The following is a 15,620-nucleotide window of genomic DNA, read 5'->3' on the forward strand; positions in this document are numbered from 1 at the left end:
GATGATGAGATCAATGCTGAAAAAAGTATGAAAGCCACCATTAGACACGATAGCTCACCTTCTGTGCCTCCACATCTGCAGCCTCTCTCTTGTTTCTAACCCTCTCAGCCTGCAGTCCAATCTTTGCAAGGAGAGCTTCAATGTTCTGGTTCTTTAAGGTCAATTCGGCTTCTTGCGACGCCAATTTTGCTTGGAGATCCTCAACCTAAAAACAGGAAGAAAATCCTTATATGTCCCTCAATGTGTGATATGCTCAGGGGGGGAAAACTGTTTAAATCAGAGAGGAGTAGTTTTTAAAATTTTCCAACCAAAACATTGTACCGTAAACCCTGATATTTGCCCCCAACAGTATATAATACAGAAATGTACCTGAGCAGCAGTGGTTTGGAGTTTTTGAAGGCCGCTGTCAAGCCGGTTCATCTTGTGCTGGAGCTGAGCGCGGCTCTTCTCCAGAAGGTTTCTGTACAGGGTGATTTGCTGGAGAAAACTCTTGGGGGTGGTGTAATTGTACCTCTTCTCATTGCGCTGGTATTTTTCACTTGCCTGGTTGACACTAGTGTGAACGTAGGCCATGAAAAGACTGATGGATTCCTGGACGGCAGGCTGTAAAAATAAGCAGACAAGCGGGGGGAGAGGGGAGAAGAGGGCGAGGTGGATTGAGTAGAGTTTAACATCCCCAACCTGATGGGGACTGATATATTATCTTCATAAATTTTGAATTCATCTACAAGTTTTGCCATCTCACTTGGCTGGCCCTGACTTACTCAATCTGAAATTTAGGTGCAGCTACCAGGAATGATTAGGCTTTGAAACCTCTATGAAAATAATGTGTTCAGACCACTGACATGCAGCTTGGAAGACATGCACAATGTTTACATTATCTCGGATGCCCTCCAACTTTCTAAACACTGTCTCCAGTCGCAGTTGTACCACTGACCAACGAGGGATTCATCATGCGGTGCTCAATGACACACGGCCTCCATTAATCACTCAGTTAGCGATCAATTAGAGCAAAAACAAATGAGCGGAGAATACGAGGATCAAGCCTAACCATAATTCACAAAAAAACATTGTTAATGATCAGGGAGCCAGTCGGGAAAAATCATTATTAATTAAGATCTGACATAATGGTTTTTGACAAAGCATGCTGTTTTCAGTTGAGATGCGAAAAGAAGTTGCTCATTGATTGGCCTCGTGTAACAACTATTAGTGGGTTGTGCGTTTCTAACTTTAAATAAATGATCATATCATTTCTTGTATTCCTGCCCCTTTATGAAGATGAACAATCATTAATAACTTTCAGATATAAGAACTTACATATTAATGTGTTTCGACCTTTCAAAATAGTTTGCTAATGATGTAGGCTTAATTGAAAATTATTAATTATTTCTCCACAAAAGTGTATTAATGATTTCTTCTATGTATATATGTATATTACTCGAACTTAACTTGTTCTACTCTCATTCTTATTTTTTTTAAATTCAATCTAAAGTTCCCTGTGCAAATATTATTGATCAATCAATCACACTCTATACCACTTTCCATTCAAATAAGGTAAATGTAACTGTTAAGGAGTAAAAAAAGACAGATGCAATAATAATGACAGTAAAATAAATACTAATACTAATGCCACATTTTCATCAGTACTATTGAGACAAAACATTTTTCCTGCATATAAACATCCACGTGTGAACAAGTGTAGGACACACATACACGATTAGAACACACACACACAAACACACACACACACACACACACACACACACACACACACACTTACAGAGCGGAGAGTAACAGTCTGGCACATGTTCACATATGTGATGACACTTCCTGGTTGTGACAGCTGTGCCTCCTTAGAGGGTCGTTATGTGCTTAATCACTCTTCTCTCATTAACATAAATGATCCTGGGTTGTGATGGTTCCACTGCTCTGATGGAAAACAATGATATGCCTGCACTCACTGTGAGTCTCCAGGCATGTGTTCAGCCATTTGTCAGTAGCTCAGCAGAGAACTAATGATGAGGGATCTATGGAAAAGTTAATCCAGCTGCACTGTAGTAATTAAAAGGTGTTCATTAACATCTAACTATGTCTGGAGTACGCTGGTACATGGCAAACCAAGGGAAATGCTGTAAATCACACCCACAGATACATCTATGACAGTTAATACATGTGCGGTGGGAAACACTGAGCCAAAAAATTATAATTTTATTCAGAAACGGTGACATAAAGTAGTAAATTTAGAGCCCTGACCTCAATGCCTCCAATCTCTTGGATGAACCTGTGGCTGACCGACTGTAGAGCATCAGTGGTCCAAGGGTGGAACCAGTCGATGGTGGTGCATTGGACGAGGGCCGGGAACCGACGGGCTCTAACACGAAGGACATTGCCGACGGGAGACAAACACAATACCACCTAAAAACAAAGAGACACAAAGAGTCACCAAGATACACACCAATGAATCAACAAATGTGCACCCCCATCCTAAACAACAACAAAGATCCTTGATATCACAGATTCATTCAAGAGGGGAACCCATAACTGACAGCCTTCTGTGGCCCCACTTCCATCCCACTGGCATGTGGACGAGCAGCCACATTCCCAGTTGGTTGGAGCAGACGCTGACGCTACAAGGCTGTAGAGTAAAGATTAGCTAGACAGCATGTGTGTGTGTCAGCTTGTCAAACATATGTAATAATATTAAATAGCAGCTGTGCTTTTAATTTTCTCTCTCAAACACGTTAGTGTGTCTATCGGATTTTCTCATTAATTTCTTGCTGTGAATGTTGGAACACTCAAGTGTGATCAAAGATGTACTCCTTAGTGTAGTAGCTGTTTTTATAGAATCTTTCTCAGCAGCTAATTTCTAACCTTGTCTAATGTTTCTCTTGGTGGCAAATGTTGCTGCCATAACGGTTTTCTCAATCTCTTTAAGAACCAAAATTCTACTACTTTTTTCTTAAAAAACTATTCAAAGTCTATTTCCACAGTCTCAAACTGAGAGTCCCATTCCTAAACTGAGGATAATAATTGAAAAAATAAGATGACCACAATGCAGATTACCTAGGAATCATCACAGAATAGTGACTGCAGTTGATTGAACAACTTATGAAGACAGATATTTAAGGAGCAATAGAATATCAGTAGATTCAGACTGATAAAGTTTGAGACGCTGGTGGATAATAAAAGATAGTGGAAGAAATTTGGAATACAAGACCTTGAGCTGTAGTCGGACCCGATCAGTAAAAAACCTCCAGCAGTTCTCTCTGTTGTCCAGCAGTCCGAGGGCTCGGACCTCAGCTCTCACACCCGACACAATACTTTCAATTTCATCCTCGCTGAAGAGCTCAGGGATTTCTCCTGAAAGGAAAAATGTATTAATAATCACAATCAGTGGTCCCTCTGATGTCAAAGCGACAGCAAAGCCTGAATAAGAGGTACGACGAGTGGTCCCTCAGGCTACACAGCTGAATAACAGCACAACTGTGCTGGAGTTTGTCTCTGACCTGAGGCCAGTAAGTCATTAATTATGACCAGGAAACGCTCATCAGGTATCTGTGCATCAGTCAGGAGCAGAGCCACACGCTGGTTCTTCACTCCGGTCTTCAGGAACAAACCGGCCAGATCCATCTACAGAAAACCACAAAGGACATGAATCTGTGCTGTTTCCACTATAGAGTTTCAAATTGTCCAATAACAATCAGTGAGAAAGCACAACTCCCATGCTAACGCCTTGATAATAGACTATTAAATGATTAAATTGACAAACTTGATTCATCAATGAGATATTGAAATATTACTCAGAGGCTTTTAATAGTATCTGACAATTATTTCCTGCATCAGTGGAGAAGCAGAACAAAACTGAATTTCATCAATATACTGAATTCAGTCATTGGGGAAAATGAAGAGAAAATATGTGTATATTTGCATATCAAGAATTTATTTGAAAGCTATAAATTATGCATTTTCATGAACGCATATTTAATTAAATTAAACATGGAATTGATGTTCTGTGCGTGACATCAATATTTACCTTGAGGTGCTGGATGCCATAACCTTTACTGAGAGTGATTTGGAAGACGTCCACAGAGGACATGTAGGCAGCCAGACGAGTCAAGCTCTGCTTCCCACTGCCCCCGACCCCGACCAGTAAGCCGTGACCCCTCGGAGACTCCAGGATGCGACTGATGCGACAGCTGGTAACAACACAATCAATGTGATCTCACTACATACATGTTGCTCTGCAAATATTAAAATCTACACTGAACAACTCTGAAAATAGTGATGGGATTTATACACAACAATACTCACAATCTTTTCAAATATATTTCTATAACTCATACGATATTCCCTCCTTTCTCAAAGAAATGTAAGTTTCAGTCATCATTATAATGTAATTGTTATAATATATGAACCATCTATACTCACACATGCTGCATTGCATCTTCAAACAGCACCAGATTCATTGCTGCATTAAGCTCATTGTAGTTCTCCAGTGCATCAGTGAGGACGGACTTGAGCACAGACCAGTCTGCAACAGGAGCATAAAAGGCTTCCTCACTCATCTGGGAGAAGTGGCAATACAGGAGAGGCTCCTTTGTCACCGTTTTGTCCTCCAGTCCCTGCACAAGCACAACAAATCATTACAACCTTTCAGTCAGTGCTATCTGAAGGTTAAGAACAGCGATTCATACAGTGAAGACTGTTTATCAAAAACTGGGGTTTGCCTCAAAGCATTCATGCACAGTCTCCATCTGGAGCTTCCTGAAGAGCTGCAGGTCCTTGTCATCTACGAGTCTGTCCGAGTAAACTCTGCACGACTCGTGGAGCCACAGCCGCGCCAGGTCGGTGCTGTCCCTCACACATTCAGGTCCAGCGAAGAGAATTCCCTGAACAACACAGGTAATAAAATGAATATTTCATATTTCATTCAAAAGTCCAATTGCAGAACTTGCCTACTATCAACTACCTGAAAGACATTGGACAGCTCTCGTAGATTGAATGTGTAGTGAAATTTGATAGCGGTGGGCAGAAAGCTGTGAACCATCCTGTGATGAAGAGCTATGGCAGCTTGGACCACAGTCGGGGCGCTCTTCTGAACCAGCGGACTGAAAAGCTGCTGGTTCAGGTGGCTGCAGAGGATCTGACTGAAGATGGACATCTGAGTTTCAGCTGAAGGAAAATTCACTGCAAACACTGAGAAATGTCTCTGTAGAGAGGACAACCACATTTTAGAAAATGTACAACAGTGGACAATTTGAATTATAACAAGGCACTAGTTTGAGGTTGACCCCAAACACCTCTGCTACATCATTGACTGGAATTTAAAATCTGAATTAATTTTGCAGAAATATTTTTTTAAACTACACTCTACAGGCTTGTTTTTGTAAAAGTAGCATTAGTTGCTACATCATTCATGTACACCCTGATCATACCGGCACTTGAGTATAAATTATTGTTTTAAAATCTGTTGCATGATTTATTTTTACTCCGAACCACACGGGAGATTTAAGATAAGTTTTCCTTGTGACCTTGTTACAGCTGAAAATGATTCTTCTTCATGAGTTTTCTTTGTAAACAAATGAGAAACTTTCTGCAGAAGAAGACTGAACTGTGCTTCAGGAAAACGTTGGAGAACCTTTCCACTAATTCACACATACATTAATTTCTATTTATATTAAGTTAAATTATTCTTCAAACTCAAAGTTGCTGGGATTTTTGCATTGGAAAATAAATGATCATGGCACAATTTATCTTCATCTCCAGTTATTTTGGAAAACACACCTGTAGTCTGGGGTTGATTTTGAAGCTCCCAGCGGTTGGATTCATACAGGCAACATACTGGGTGTTGTGTATTTCTTTTAGGGTCAGTTTCTGTCTGTCATACCTACATGAAATGGAAGAAGGCTTGATTTAATAAACCAAACACACTCTAGTTTGGAAAAATATGTTATGCCGTGGCAGTAGACACAGAAACCCAAATGAAAGCTGGTAGCCAACTATGAGTGAGGGACCTTCTCACCAGTGCCCATAATCCAGATGTTGTCGTATAAGTGTATGAGGCTGCACTGTTCCATAACCGTCAACAGCTGGCATGTTCATGTCATCTATAAAGTATATAAGCCTTCGGTTGCCAACAGGGGAGTAACTTCTACCTGCCTTTTTCTCTAACGGTTGCTCCAAGATCCCTACGAGAGAAAGAAACAGTGAAACATCATGAACCAACAACAAAAGAACACAATATATACCTCCCAACACATATAATATATTAAATATATTTGGTTAAGTCAAAAAAAAATGTGGAAATGCAGAAATCTCATATTAATAGGGTAATAATTGTATTAGTACTAAGTTTTCCCTCCTTCCACAATTTTTCAGTCTGCAAATTACCAGCAGATGGTGCTGCAGTTTACCAGATGTTCTAGTACAATACCTCACTCACCCTGCAGCATGAGGGAGGTTGTGTAGTAGTTGAAAGGTACTTTTGTGGTCATGTAATTCTCGGGCAGACAGTCTAACTTGTTCCTGACAACTGCAGTCTTCCCCACTCCTGCATTGCCAACGAGCATCAGCGGCTGTCTCCTCTCCAGCAACAAGTCCATGAAGTAGCGGAGACGCACAGTCTCTGCTGTGTGTACCAGAACAGCCTGCAATCATAGAAACAGCAGGAAGACACAGAGCAGAAACATACATGGTTATTATGGCTTTCTTTGAGTGTGATTTATTGACAGACATGTGTTCAGTGAATTGTATGTGATTTATAATTTTCTTGTATTTCCCAAGTAGCAGTACCACAACTATTCTGTCATAATAGCATCATTTGCTCAGAACAAAACCCCACTAATTATGGCCCAGCAAGAGCCTTTGGAGCATTCACAGCTGTACGCAGGAGCATAAAGAAAGACAATAGAGCGTGGGTGATGGCGCGAGCCTTGTTGCTCATGCCTTCACCCCCACACAGTCTGGTATGGGGTGTAGTGGATGGTAATCAGACACAGTGGCAAGCCTATCATCCATTTTAGCACCCCTGCCATGACCTCATGACGTGACTTCACCCTCTCTTATTATGTTCACTGAGGCACAAAGTACGACTGTATTGTTCATTTTTGCTTATTGTTTTGCTTCTTATAGAAGGTTGCTTCTTGTGGACCTGTATGCGATTATTTGTCAAACTGATTTGAAAAGTTTCAGTAGTTACTTAAAGGGTAAAACTCTCTCACATCGACCCTAATGTGTGTGTTCTTACCTGTAATGGCGTACAAGTTTCCATTTCAAACGGCGGCACAGTATCACTCCAGGGTAGGAAGCGTCTGGTCTGACGGTCAAGGTGGTAGTCAAACACCGTCCCTTGTGCTGGCAGCTTCACCGTCTTCATTTCTTTGGTCCACCACTGACTGAACTCGACCCGATAATCACAGAGCTGGACAAACCATTCAAGATATAAAATCATGCAGTAATTCCTATTATTTCAATGGCTATGAACAACCCCACTATTAGTCCAAATGACTGACAGTTAAGTATATATTATTCATGGTCATTTGACATTCTTGATTTGCCTCCCAACAAAAGGAACTGTGTCGCACTGCCTGCTATATTTATACCTTTGAGACAAAACAAGGAGTAAGTGGAGTTATAACTAAGTTGGGTTGTGCCCAGTTACTTTTTTTCTGTGGAAAATGCATAATTTCTGTTGAGCGACCATTTGGGTAATATAAAATAAAAATATAAGGAGTACGTTTTATTACCCTTATTTACACATAAGTACTTGAGTAGCTCTTTTAGTTGCTGTGTAGTGAATACGTTCATATGTCAAAGAAAATAAGATTTTAAGTCTGCTACTACAATGTTATTTCAAATTCAAACAAAACCAAAAGGACACTCGCAAAACACAGTCATCCACAAAGGCCCAACAGTCCCCTTATGAAACAGCATACAAATTCACTAGATCTGATTATTCTGATCTGCACCAAATTAAACACTCATAAATATCAGTCCCCTAAACATGCCAGATTTTCTTTCCAAAAAAAATTATTCTCTTGAATTAGTGAAAATGTTAAAAATGCCAAATCAACAATTTTAAATAGTAACAATGTTAAAGGAAGTCCCCATGATCCCAACCCACACCAAAATTAAAAGGAACCTTTCTGGAACCATACCACTTCCTACCACTAGGTTTAGTTGGTAATCGGTCCAGTAGTTTTTGTGTAATCCTGCTTAGTAACAGACAGACGGATAAACAAACAAAGATGAAAACATAACCTTCTTAAAAAAGGAACTTATACCTGATCATGATACATGGCCCCACCAAAAGCCCAGATACAGGCAAAGGTGAAGTAGGTCTCATAGAGCTCACGTGGAGAGTCCGATGGAATATTCCCTGGTGTTAGAAGGCAGTCAAGCAAAGCACAGAGTGTCTAAAGAAAAATATAATTTTTATTTTAGTTCGATTTTCTATTTAAATACGCATACAAAAGAGTAAATGAATCCACTGTGGATGTTTGTGTGTTGTGTACCTGCACCATAGAGTTCTCTGGGATTGGAGTGATGGTCTTAAATGTGTTTCTCATTTTGTCTAGACAACGAGGAACATATTTCTCAAAGAGAATGGTGAGGTGGGCTCTTTCTGTCTGCCGTTCTCTTTGGTCAATCCAGCTGGCAACATACCTGAGCAAGGAATCATATTTAACTGCTGGGATGATCAGATAACATAAAAGTAGAGTTGTATTGAAACACCAATTTTTTGGGGGGATAATATGTGAATAGAAACTCACGGATTCCAGCCCAGGTCCTGCTGGTTCACATAAAGGATTCCTGCTCTGGACACAGTGGCAGGAGTGGCTGTTCTAAGATGACTGATTTCAAACACCAGTCGCATGGAAGTGGTTAGAGGCACACGTTCATTACTGGCCAGAGTCAGGACCTGAAAAAAATTGTTATGAAACCTTATTTCCAAATATCATAAGATTTAAACAGTGAATACGATGGACAAGCACTCTACCCAGACGATAAGGTAAACGGTAAAAGGCACAAGATTACAGTGACATGATTCATTGCGCTTTAAAAATACCTCCAAGTACTCACACTCCAGGAAGTGATTGTTGAAGGAGGGGTAAAGAAACATCTTTTTCCCTCTATACCACCTTAGTTGCTATGTGTTGTAGAATAGTGTATGAGTGAACAGAGGGGAGGTACCTTGTTGTCATCCATCACCGTGTTGAGTGATTCAATCCACATCGGATCAATGTCTCCATCCAACACAATCCACTTAGGTCCTCGGTGGGAGATGTTGGCCTGCTCTCGCATCAGTGATGAAAGCAGACCTTACACAGAGATTGAGGGATGTAAACCACAACTGAGATTGCAGTGTATAAGCACTTTTTACACCCGGTATGATTTAGGGCAGTTTCTTGTCTTCTAATTTTTTTTATAATTTCGTTTTTTTGATTTAAAACCAGCTCTCTTTACCATCTTTCCACTCTCGGGTTGCAGGATGGATGAAGCCAAACAATTCATCTCTGTCTACTGCCTTAGGATTGAGGTCATTCCAAACAGGCCTCCGCTTCAAGTTTACATAGGTTTTATGGAGAACTCTCAATATCTGTTAAAATGAACATACACCTGATATTTTACATCAGCCTCACAAAATTAAAGTGAGCATTTGCTTTCAGAACAACTGATGATTAAAAATGATAAAAACATTCCAACCTGGCTTTTCCCAGTTCCTGCATTTCCAACAACAAAGACAGAATGACGCACAGACATGAGTTCCTCCAACTGCACCACCTGATCAAAAGTAGTTGTTTATGAAAAGATCATTATTATTGTTATATAAGTATTTTTTGCAAGTTATAGAAAGCATACTGACAAACCTTAAGGATGAATGGTTCCTCGGGCTGAAGTCGCAGCTCCAGTGTGGTCTTCCGGATTGCCTTTTCAAATTCACAGCTTCTCTCTCTCTCCACCTCTAGGCCTGGGAACAGGTCTCCCAGCAGTCCCATGAAGATGGTCACATCCTCAGTCACAATTTTAGGCATGTTGAAGTCCCTCAGAGCACGCATCAGCACCTGTAAAGTAAATTGCATAGCTTGTATAAAACAAAGCTTCTTCATCTTGCAGCTGTGATGTGACAAATAAGTCACCTGATCCTCTGGTCTTGTCTTGTCTCTTCTTCTCAGTGTCCCTGCCACAAGCAGAACAGACTTGACAGCGCGCAAACCCCAATCATAGTGGTCCTAATAGACAAGTGAGGAAGGAGAGGGAAGATGTGTACTCCAGTGTTTATGCTTACCATAAATCATGTCATACAAAGCACTGAGAGTTATTGAATGGTTTCATGCATCATTGAGCTGCTGAGGTGTAGCTGAAAAGATTTATCGTTGATGATGTCTTCTAAGCCAACATTATGAAATGTAACAGTGCTGCTGAGTGCTTTTCCCCTACCTGCTTGGAGAGCAGTTCTTTGCAGAGAGTATACAGACTGATAAACTTCCTGGCTAGAAGCTTAGCACCTCGGAAGCCTTCTGCCACCAACATTATCTCACAAATAAGCTCAGTGTCGGGCACCACCATGGCACAGGGTCTAGGACACAGATAGTGCAGACGGTTATCTTCATGTTGAAAGTACATGAGGTGTGTAAAGTACCCTATTATATCATTCCCACCTGAAAAGAGCCTTGAGGTTCTCAGGCAGCTCTGTCCTTCCTGCATACCCAGGGTTCATCGTGATAAAAATCCCCACAGAGGGCTTTAAGTCAATTTCCTTTTCAAGGAAAAGGAACCTGTCAAATTTCACAGTGTGTTAATACATTTTCAACTGTTACAACATTTAAGGTATTGAAGTAAGGTATTGAGCTTTGATTTTCCACCTTTTCTTTTTGGAGCGAATGGCGTCCTGTATTGTTTTGACTTGCACTGCAACAACTGACAGAACATCCACGGCGATACGATTGAACTCATCAAAGCAGCCCCATGCTCCAGTCTGAGCCAGACCCTTGTAGATATTTCCGATTGACTGAACACAAACACAAATTTAATTCTGCATCAAAACATACAAGTTCACCGAAAAATCTAATCAGATGCTGAACTGTGTGGGAGTTAATAATAGTGTGAACAGTCTGTGGAATTTCACACCTTGTAGTCCATCTGCTCAGAACAGTTGAAGATGTAGACCATGATGCCCAAGGCTCTGCCGAGATCCTTAGTGGTCTCAGTTTTCCCGGTTCCAGCAGGACCTGCTGGGGCCCCACTCATAGTCAGGTGGAGTGACTGAGTCAATGTAATGTAGCAGCTGAACCACAGAGGAACACAAGAACTGGTTAGCAAGGCTGAATCTAGCCAAGGTGAAATATTACATGCATATTAATATTACCGAACCGATAAATAGCAGCATTACCGGTCTGTGAGGGGAGTGATGACTAAACGTGGAGTGTTTCCGAGGTACTCATAAGAGTAAAGGAACTGAGCATCACAGATGTTAACATAGCAGTGGCGCTGCTGCTCATTCCAGCTTTGTCGGAGCTGGGAAAGCCACTGGAAGGCTTGTGAGGTGGTGATCTGTGCACACAGAACGCAGTGAGAAGAGCGATGGTAATAACGAGTGAAAATTGTTTTATTCTAGAACTATAGTTTAAACATTTTTTATTGGGATGTAAGCTGTGTAAATAAGGACATATTTTGTTCATATTAAGATAATTAATATAGAGATAATGTGTGTATCTTGATGAAATGAAAGCAAAAAAGTAAAAAACAAAACATTGAATTGAATTTATGCTATGCACTTATTGAGTGGCATCCTTTCATAATTCCCAGATTAAATCAGTCGCACTAAAATGAATCACAGATTATGGCAGTTGTGTTAACCTTTTGCGCGATGAGGCTTGTAACAACGTCTCTAGCATGGACGTCAATGGTGCATATAGTCATGATCTTCTGTCTGTCGCCCGGGCTCAGCTCTCCCAGTAGCATGCTGATCAGTGAGTTCAGTTGAGAAATCTGCAGTAGGGAAGAAAAACTGCTTTAGAGCAATGCTGTGGAAATAGACAGGGGTTAGTTAGGAGAAGAGAGCTAATCTGAAAATCACACATAAAACCAGATTGGAAACGGTCAAATTGGTTCAAATTCCTTATGTTATTTGTATTGTTAATCAGTCAAAGCTGTTTAAAGTTCAATCTATGCAGAACAACCTACATTCACTATATTATCATGGACCTTGTAGACGATGTGACAGACACGGCGGTGCACACTAATCAGATTGGGACTAAAACATCACTGGATGTCTTGTATTTGTCACTGGTCGTGTATAACAGCAGATCCAATCAGTCCAGTACAGTCGCTTGAAGGGTGAGAGAGATTATTCAAACAGCAGCCAAGGACATGCTAACCTAAAGGGTGCTGATGAAACTGACAAGAATGATAATACCACTCTGAGGCTCCACAAACCCGGCTCAGGTCATATATATGTGTATATACAGTATATTGGTAGTGTGGGTGCGTGCGTGTGTGCGTGCCTGCCTACGTGTGTTAAACATGAAATACACACCTGCTTCTTGTTGTACTCTTTTAGTGCAGATTCGTAACCTTCCTCCAGTCTTTTAAACACCAGCTCCATATCGTTGCTCCACCAGATCTGAGATCCAGTCAGAGCCACTTGGGCGGGGAGGTCCAGAATCCACTGCTCTCTGGGCTTATCCTCATACGTGGACACAGCCTCCGATAGGTGACCCCTGACGCACTCCTTCATAGACTCTTCAAGACAGGCCAGCCATGCCTCCACCTAACAAAAAGTATTTCAACCGTTAGATAACTCATTATAGTAAATGTCATTAGATAATTTAGACTATTGGATTCTGAATGTATGTAGTGTCTTACTGGGCCAAAACAGCAGCATTCAGTCTGGAATGGGACATGTTCCCTCTCTTTGCTGTACATGCCCACCGCAAGTTTAGGATTGTCCACCGGTTCATGTTCTGCAAATTCCAGATCTGACAAGTTGTCAAACAGTTTTGAGAGGTGGACAGTTACCTGCAAAATACAAAAACGTCATTACATTTCCCATGAGAAATAGTAAGCCGGACAACAATGACATTATTATAGTACAAATAAAAATGAATGCACATTCTCCATCGGTGTACCTGTTTTGGGCGACTCCCTTTAGAAAGGATGTCCAACAAATCTGCAGAAGAAATGAAGTAGAATCGTGGAAACGCAAGTCTCTTTGTCTCCAGGTATTCAGCAAGAGCCTTTTCACACAGAGCCAGCCTGTTGGGAAAAGGTGACCACCACAGAGATCAAAAACCTTTCAACTGAAAACAGATTAATGAAAGGAATCTGAGCATCAACCTTTTTTGTAGATCTTCTAACTTCTCAAAGAGATGAAGTTTGTTGGTGGCCTCTATGACATTTTTGGTCTTGGCACTGTCCAACATTAGTTCCTGAAAGAGCCAAAAATCCCATGTTTAAAATCATGAGAATAACAGACTTAGATTTACTGTATGACTGACATGTAAGTCCATACCTTGAATTCTTCATCTATAGCTTGGAACCTGTGTGCGTCTGCAGGCAGCTGTTGGCAGATGTCATCACAGCCTTTAAAGATGCTTTCCAGGTAAGCCCATGTCCTTTGCACCTCCATCCAGACCAACAGCACAGAGTCAGCCACAGTCAGCTGCTTCTGTAGTTCCAGCACCTGGATCAGGAAGTGATCTATGTGTTTGCTCTGAGAGACGCCCTGTAGCTGAACCTGGAGGGTGAGAACATGGAGACATCAGCTTAGCTTATCTGAAAGGATTTGTTTTAATGTAAAACTCAAATATACCAAAGAGAAAGTCCTCACTTTATACCAGACATCATAACATGTGTCAGACACATTCACCCTCATCTGCATGCCATACAATAAAAAGTGGGGGAGGGAAGGACTCTTTTTAAACAAAGATGGAGGCACTGAAGTGGCAGGACTTCTAATTGCTGGCTATAACCCCCCCAATACATCTGGTGTACATGTACAAAGACTGCCACAGCCAAACAATGCCCTGTGTCCTACAGAAGCTATAAATCAAAGGACTCAATAGGGACCTCTCTACCCACAGCTGTGCTGTTAGACAGTCAATGGGGCGCCCCTTTCTGCACTCTCCTCTCTATTCAGTACTTAACTATCAGTGCATCGCACAGACAACTCATTCTGAGATCGAGTTCAGTATCTTAGATATTTACCTGATGATCCTCAAGAGCTTCGATAAGATCCTCATCACATTTAAGAAGTGGCACAGAGGTCTGGAAATGATCTTCATATGAAAGCTCCATTGACGCCCACGTTTCTCTGATTTCTGTTACAACCTGAAATGAAAACAATGGACAGCATAATGGCAACTGTGTTCAAAAGTCAAACTTGCCTTATTTACAACAATATTTGGAGATAGGAGTAATTCCTGAAACTACTTTCTAGTGTATATGAAACAATATTTTTGATGTTGAACAATGTTTGTTTATTTGTTTAACACATTGCTCTTCAGTCAAAACATAGGAAGATGTTTATCATAATAAAATGGCTACAAAGTTTGCTTGGTAGTTACATAGTGACAATTGTTCCTTTGTCCATACTTCACAACAACCCTTTTTAAGTTGGGTTGTAAATTGAACACACTTCACCAGAAATGCAGAGCATGTTACATTGTATGATTGGTCATTAGGAATTAAACAATAGCAATCTGCCATCATCCAAGTTCACCTGGCTCTTAAAGGGATGGGAGATGGCTAACTGATATTGCATACAATGCAAAAATATATGATCAATTAATTAAGACACGAGAAAATGTTGTTTTTCACTGCATTTAAACTACCAAACTGCATTTGATAAGCTTTAAACCTTGCACTTAGATCATTACAGTAGAGCTCTTGATCTGTTTGGGACATACTCAAATTATAAATAAATGTAAATAAAGAAGAACCTTCTCTATGGTCATTTCTTTGACTGCCTTATCCACTATGTTGCGAACTTCGTCTTCGAACAAATGGAGTTTCAGGGCCAGGAGGTCGTCCAAGGTGGTACTGTCGGTAACAGTGATGTCCATCTATCAGATAATAAGATATTAACGGTCAGAATGAAAACTTCTGTCATGTAAGAATCATGTACATGTACCTCCACTCAGTATACCTTTGTGGTTCGAACAAGCTGCGCCCAGTGACGCTCTCGTATTGCCAGGTTCTGAAGATGACTGACGGCCCGCAGTGACGTCAACAGGTTCTTTACATAAAGGTCCAACCCAGAATACACATCCCACACACGGGCCTCCTTGTCAAGCTTCCGCATGTCCTACACAAACAGAAGGTAGGTGAACATAATCAGTTATTAGGGGCATCTGTTCCAAACAGCAATGGTGCATGACAGCAAGACAGCAGGAGAGATGTGCTGGTGTGATGTAGCACTGTTGGTGACCTCACCTTGGCAAACCTCCCCAACTCTGCATCCATCTGGTCCACGTTTATCTGCCTCCATTTGGTCATTGTCCAGTTTTTCACGCTGCTCTGTTTAGATAAAGGCGCATGACGAGGAGTCAATGGGCTTGATGGGGACATTTAGAGTCTTCAGGGTAAAAGGATCAATGACAGCCTCCACAAGGACAGGC

The 15,620-nt window shown here is 41.0% G+C and overlaps 1 protein-coding gene across 1 annotated transcript in view; it reads right to left on the reverse strand.

Annotated features, from left to right (window-relative positions):
• The window catches only part of si:dkey-233k19.3 (dynein axonemal heavy chain 11), a 37,421-nt gene that overhangs the window by 14,215 nt on the left and 7,586 nt on the right, over positions 1 to 15,620 (reverse strand). Inside the window, exons 22-57 of the mRNA XM_061081094.1 lie at positions 15,436 to 15,519; positions 15,149 to 15,307; positions 14,943 to 15,065; positions 14,209 to 14,331; positions 13,514 to 13,738; positions 13,339 to 13,430; positions 13,131 to 13,257; positions 12,868 to 13,020; positions 12,539 to 12,772; positions 11,860 to 11,991; positions 11,393 to 11,553; positions 11,131 to 11,287; positions 10,866 to 11,011; positions 10,662 to 10,778; positions 10,441 to 10,579; positions 10,140 to 10,232; positions 9,870 to 10,064; positions 9,706 to 9,783; positions 9,466 to 9,598; positions 9,193 to 9,320; positions 8,772 to 8,920; positions 8,514 to 8,664; positions 8,283 to 8,414; positions 7,247 to 7,420; positions 6,443 to 6,647; positions 6,023 to 6,188; positions 5,785 to 5,887; positions 4,970 to 5,209; positions 4,728 to 4,889; positions 4,429 to 4,622; positions 4,034 to 4,196; positions 3,477 to 3,630; positions 3,218 to 3,426; positions 2,254 to 2,415; positions 370 to 603; positions 59 to 205 (exon numbers count right to left, since the gene is read on the reverse strand). Coding sequence (XP_060937077.1) covers positions 59 to 205; positions 370 to 603; positions 2,254 to 2,415; positions 3,218 to 3,426; positions 3,477 to 3,630; positions 4,034 to 4,196; positions 4,429 to 4,622; positions 4,728 to 4,889; positions 4,970 to 5,209; positions 5,785 to 5,887; positions 6,023 to 6,188; positions 6,443 to 6,647; positions 7,247 to 7,420; positions 8,283 to 8,414; positions 8,514 to 8,664; positions 8,772 to 8,920; positions 9,193 to 9,320; positions 9,466 to 9,598; positions 9,706 to 9,783; positions 9,870 to 10,064; positions 10,140 to 10,232; positions 10,441 to 10,579; positions 10,662 to 10,778; positions 10,866 to 11,011; positions 11,131 to 11,287; positions 11,393 to 11,553; positions 11,860 to 11,991; positions 12,539 to 12,772; positions 12,868 to 13,020; positions 13,131 to 13,257; positions 13,339 to 13,430; positions 13,514 to 13,738; positions 14,209 to 14,331; positions 14,943 to 15,065; positions 15,149 to 15,307; positions 15,436 to 15,519 — 5,544 coding nt within the window. The remainder of the gene's footprint in view (positions 1 to 58; positions 206 to 369; positions 604 to 2,253; positions 2,416 to 3,217; positions 3,427 to 3,476; positions 3,631 to 4,033; positions 4,197 to 4,428; positions 4,623 to 4,727; positions 4,890 to 4,969; positions 5,210 to 5,784; positions 5,888 to 6,022; positions 6,189 to 6,442; positions 6,648 to 7,246; positions 7,421 to 8,282; positions 8,415 to 8,513; positions 8,665 to 8,771; positions 8,921 to 9,192; positions 9,321 to 9,465; positions 9,599 to 9,705; positions 9,784 to 9,869; positions 10,065 to 10,139; positions 10,233 to 10,440; positions 10,580 to 10,661; positions 10,779 to 10,865; positions 11,012 to 11,130; positions 11,288 to 11,392; positions 11,554 to 11,859; positions 11,992 to 12,538; positions 12,773 to 12,867; positions 13,021 to 13,130; positions 13,258 to 13,338; positions 13,431 to 13,513; positions 13,739 to 14,208; positions 14,332 to 14,942; positions 15,066 to 15,148; positions 15,308 to 15,435; positions 15,520 to 15,620) is intronic.

The sequence above is a fragment of the Limanda limanda genome, chromosome 11 (assembly GCF_963576545.1).
Source record: "Limanda limanda chromosome 11, fLimLim1.1, whole genome shotgun sequence".
NCBI lineage: Eukaryota > Metazoa > Chordata > Actinopteri > Pleuronectiformes > Pleuronectidae > Limanda > Limanda limanda.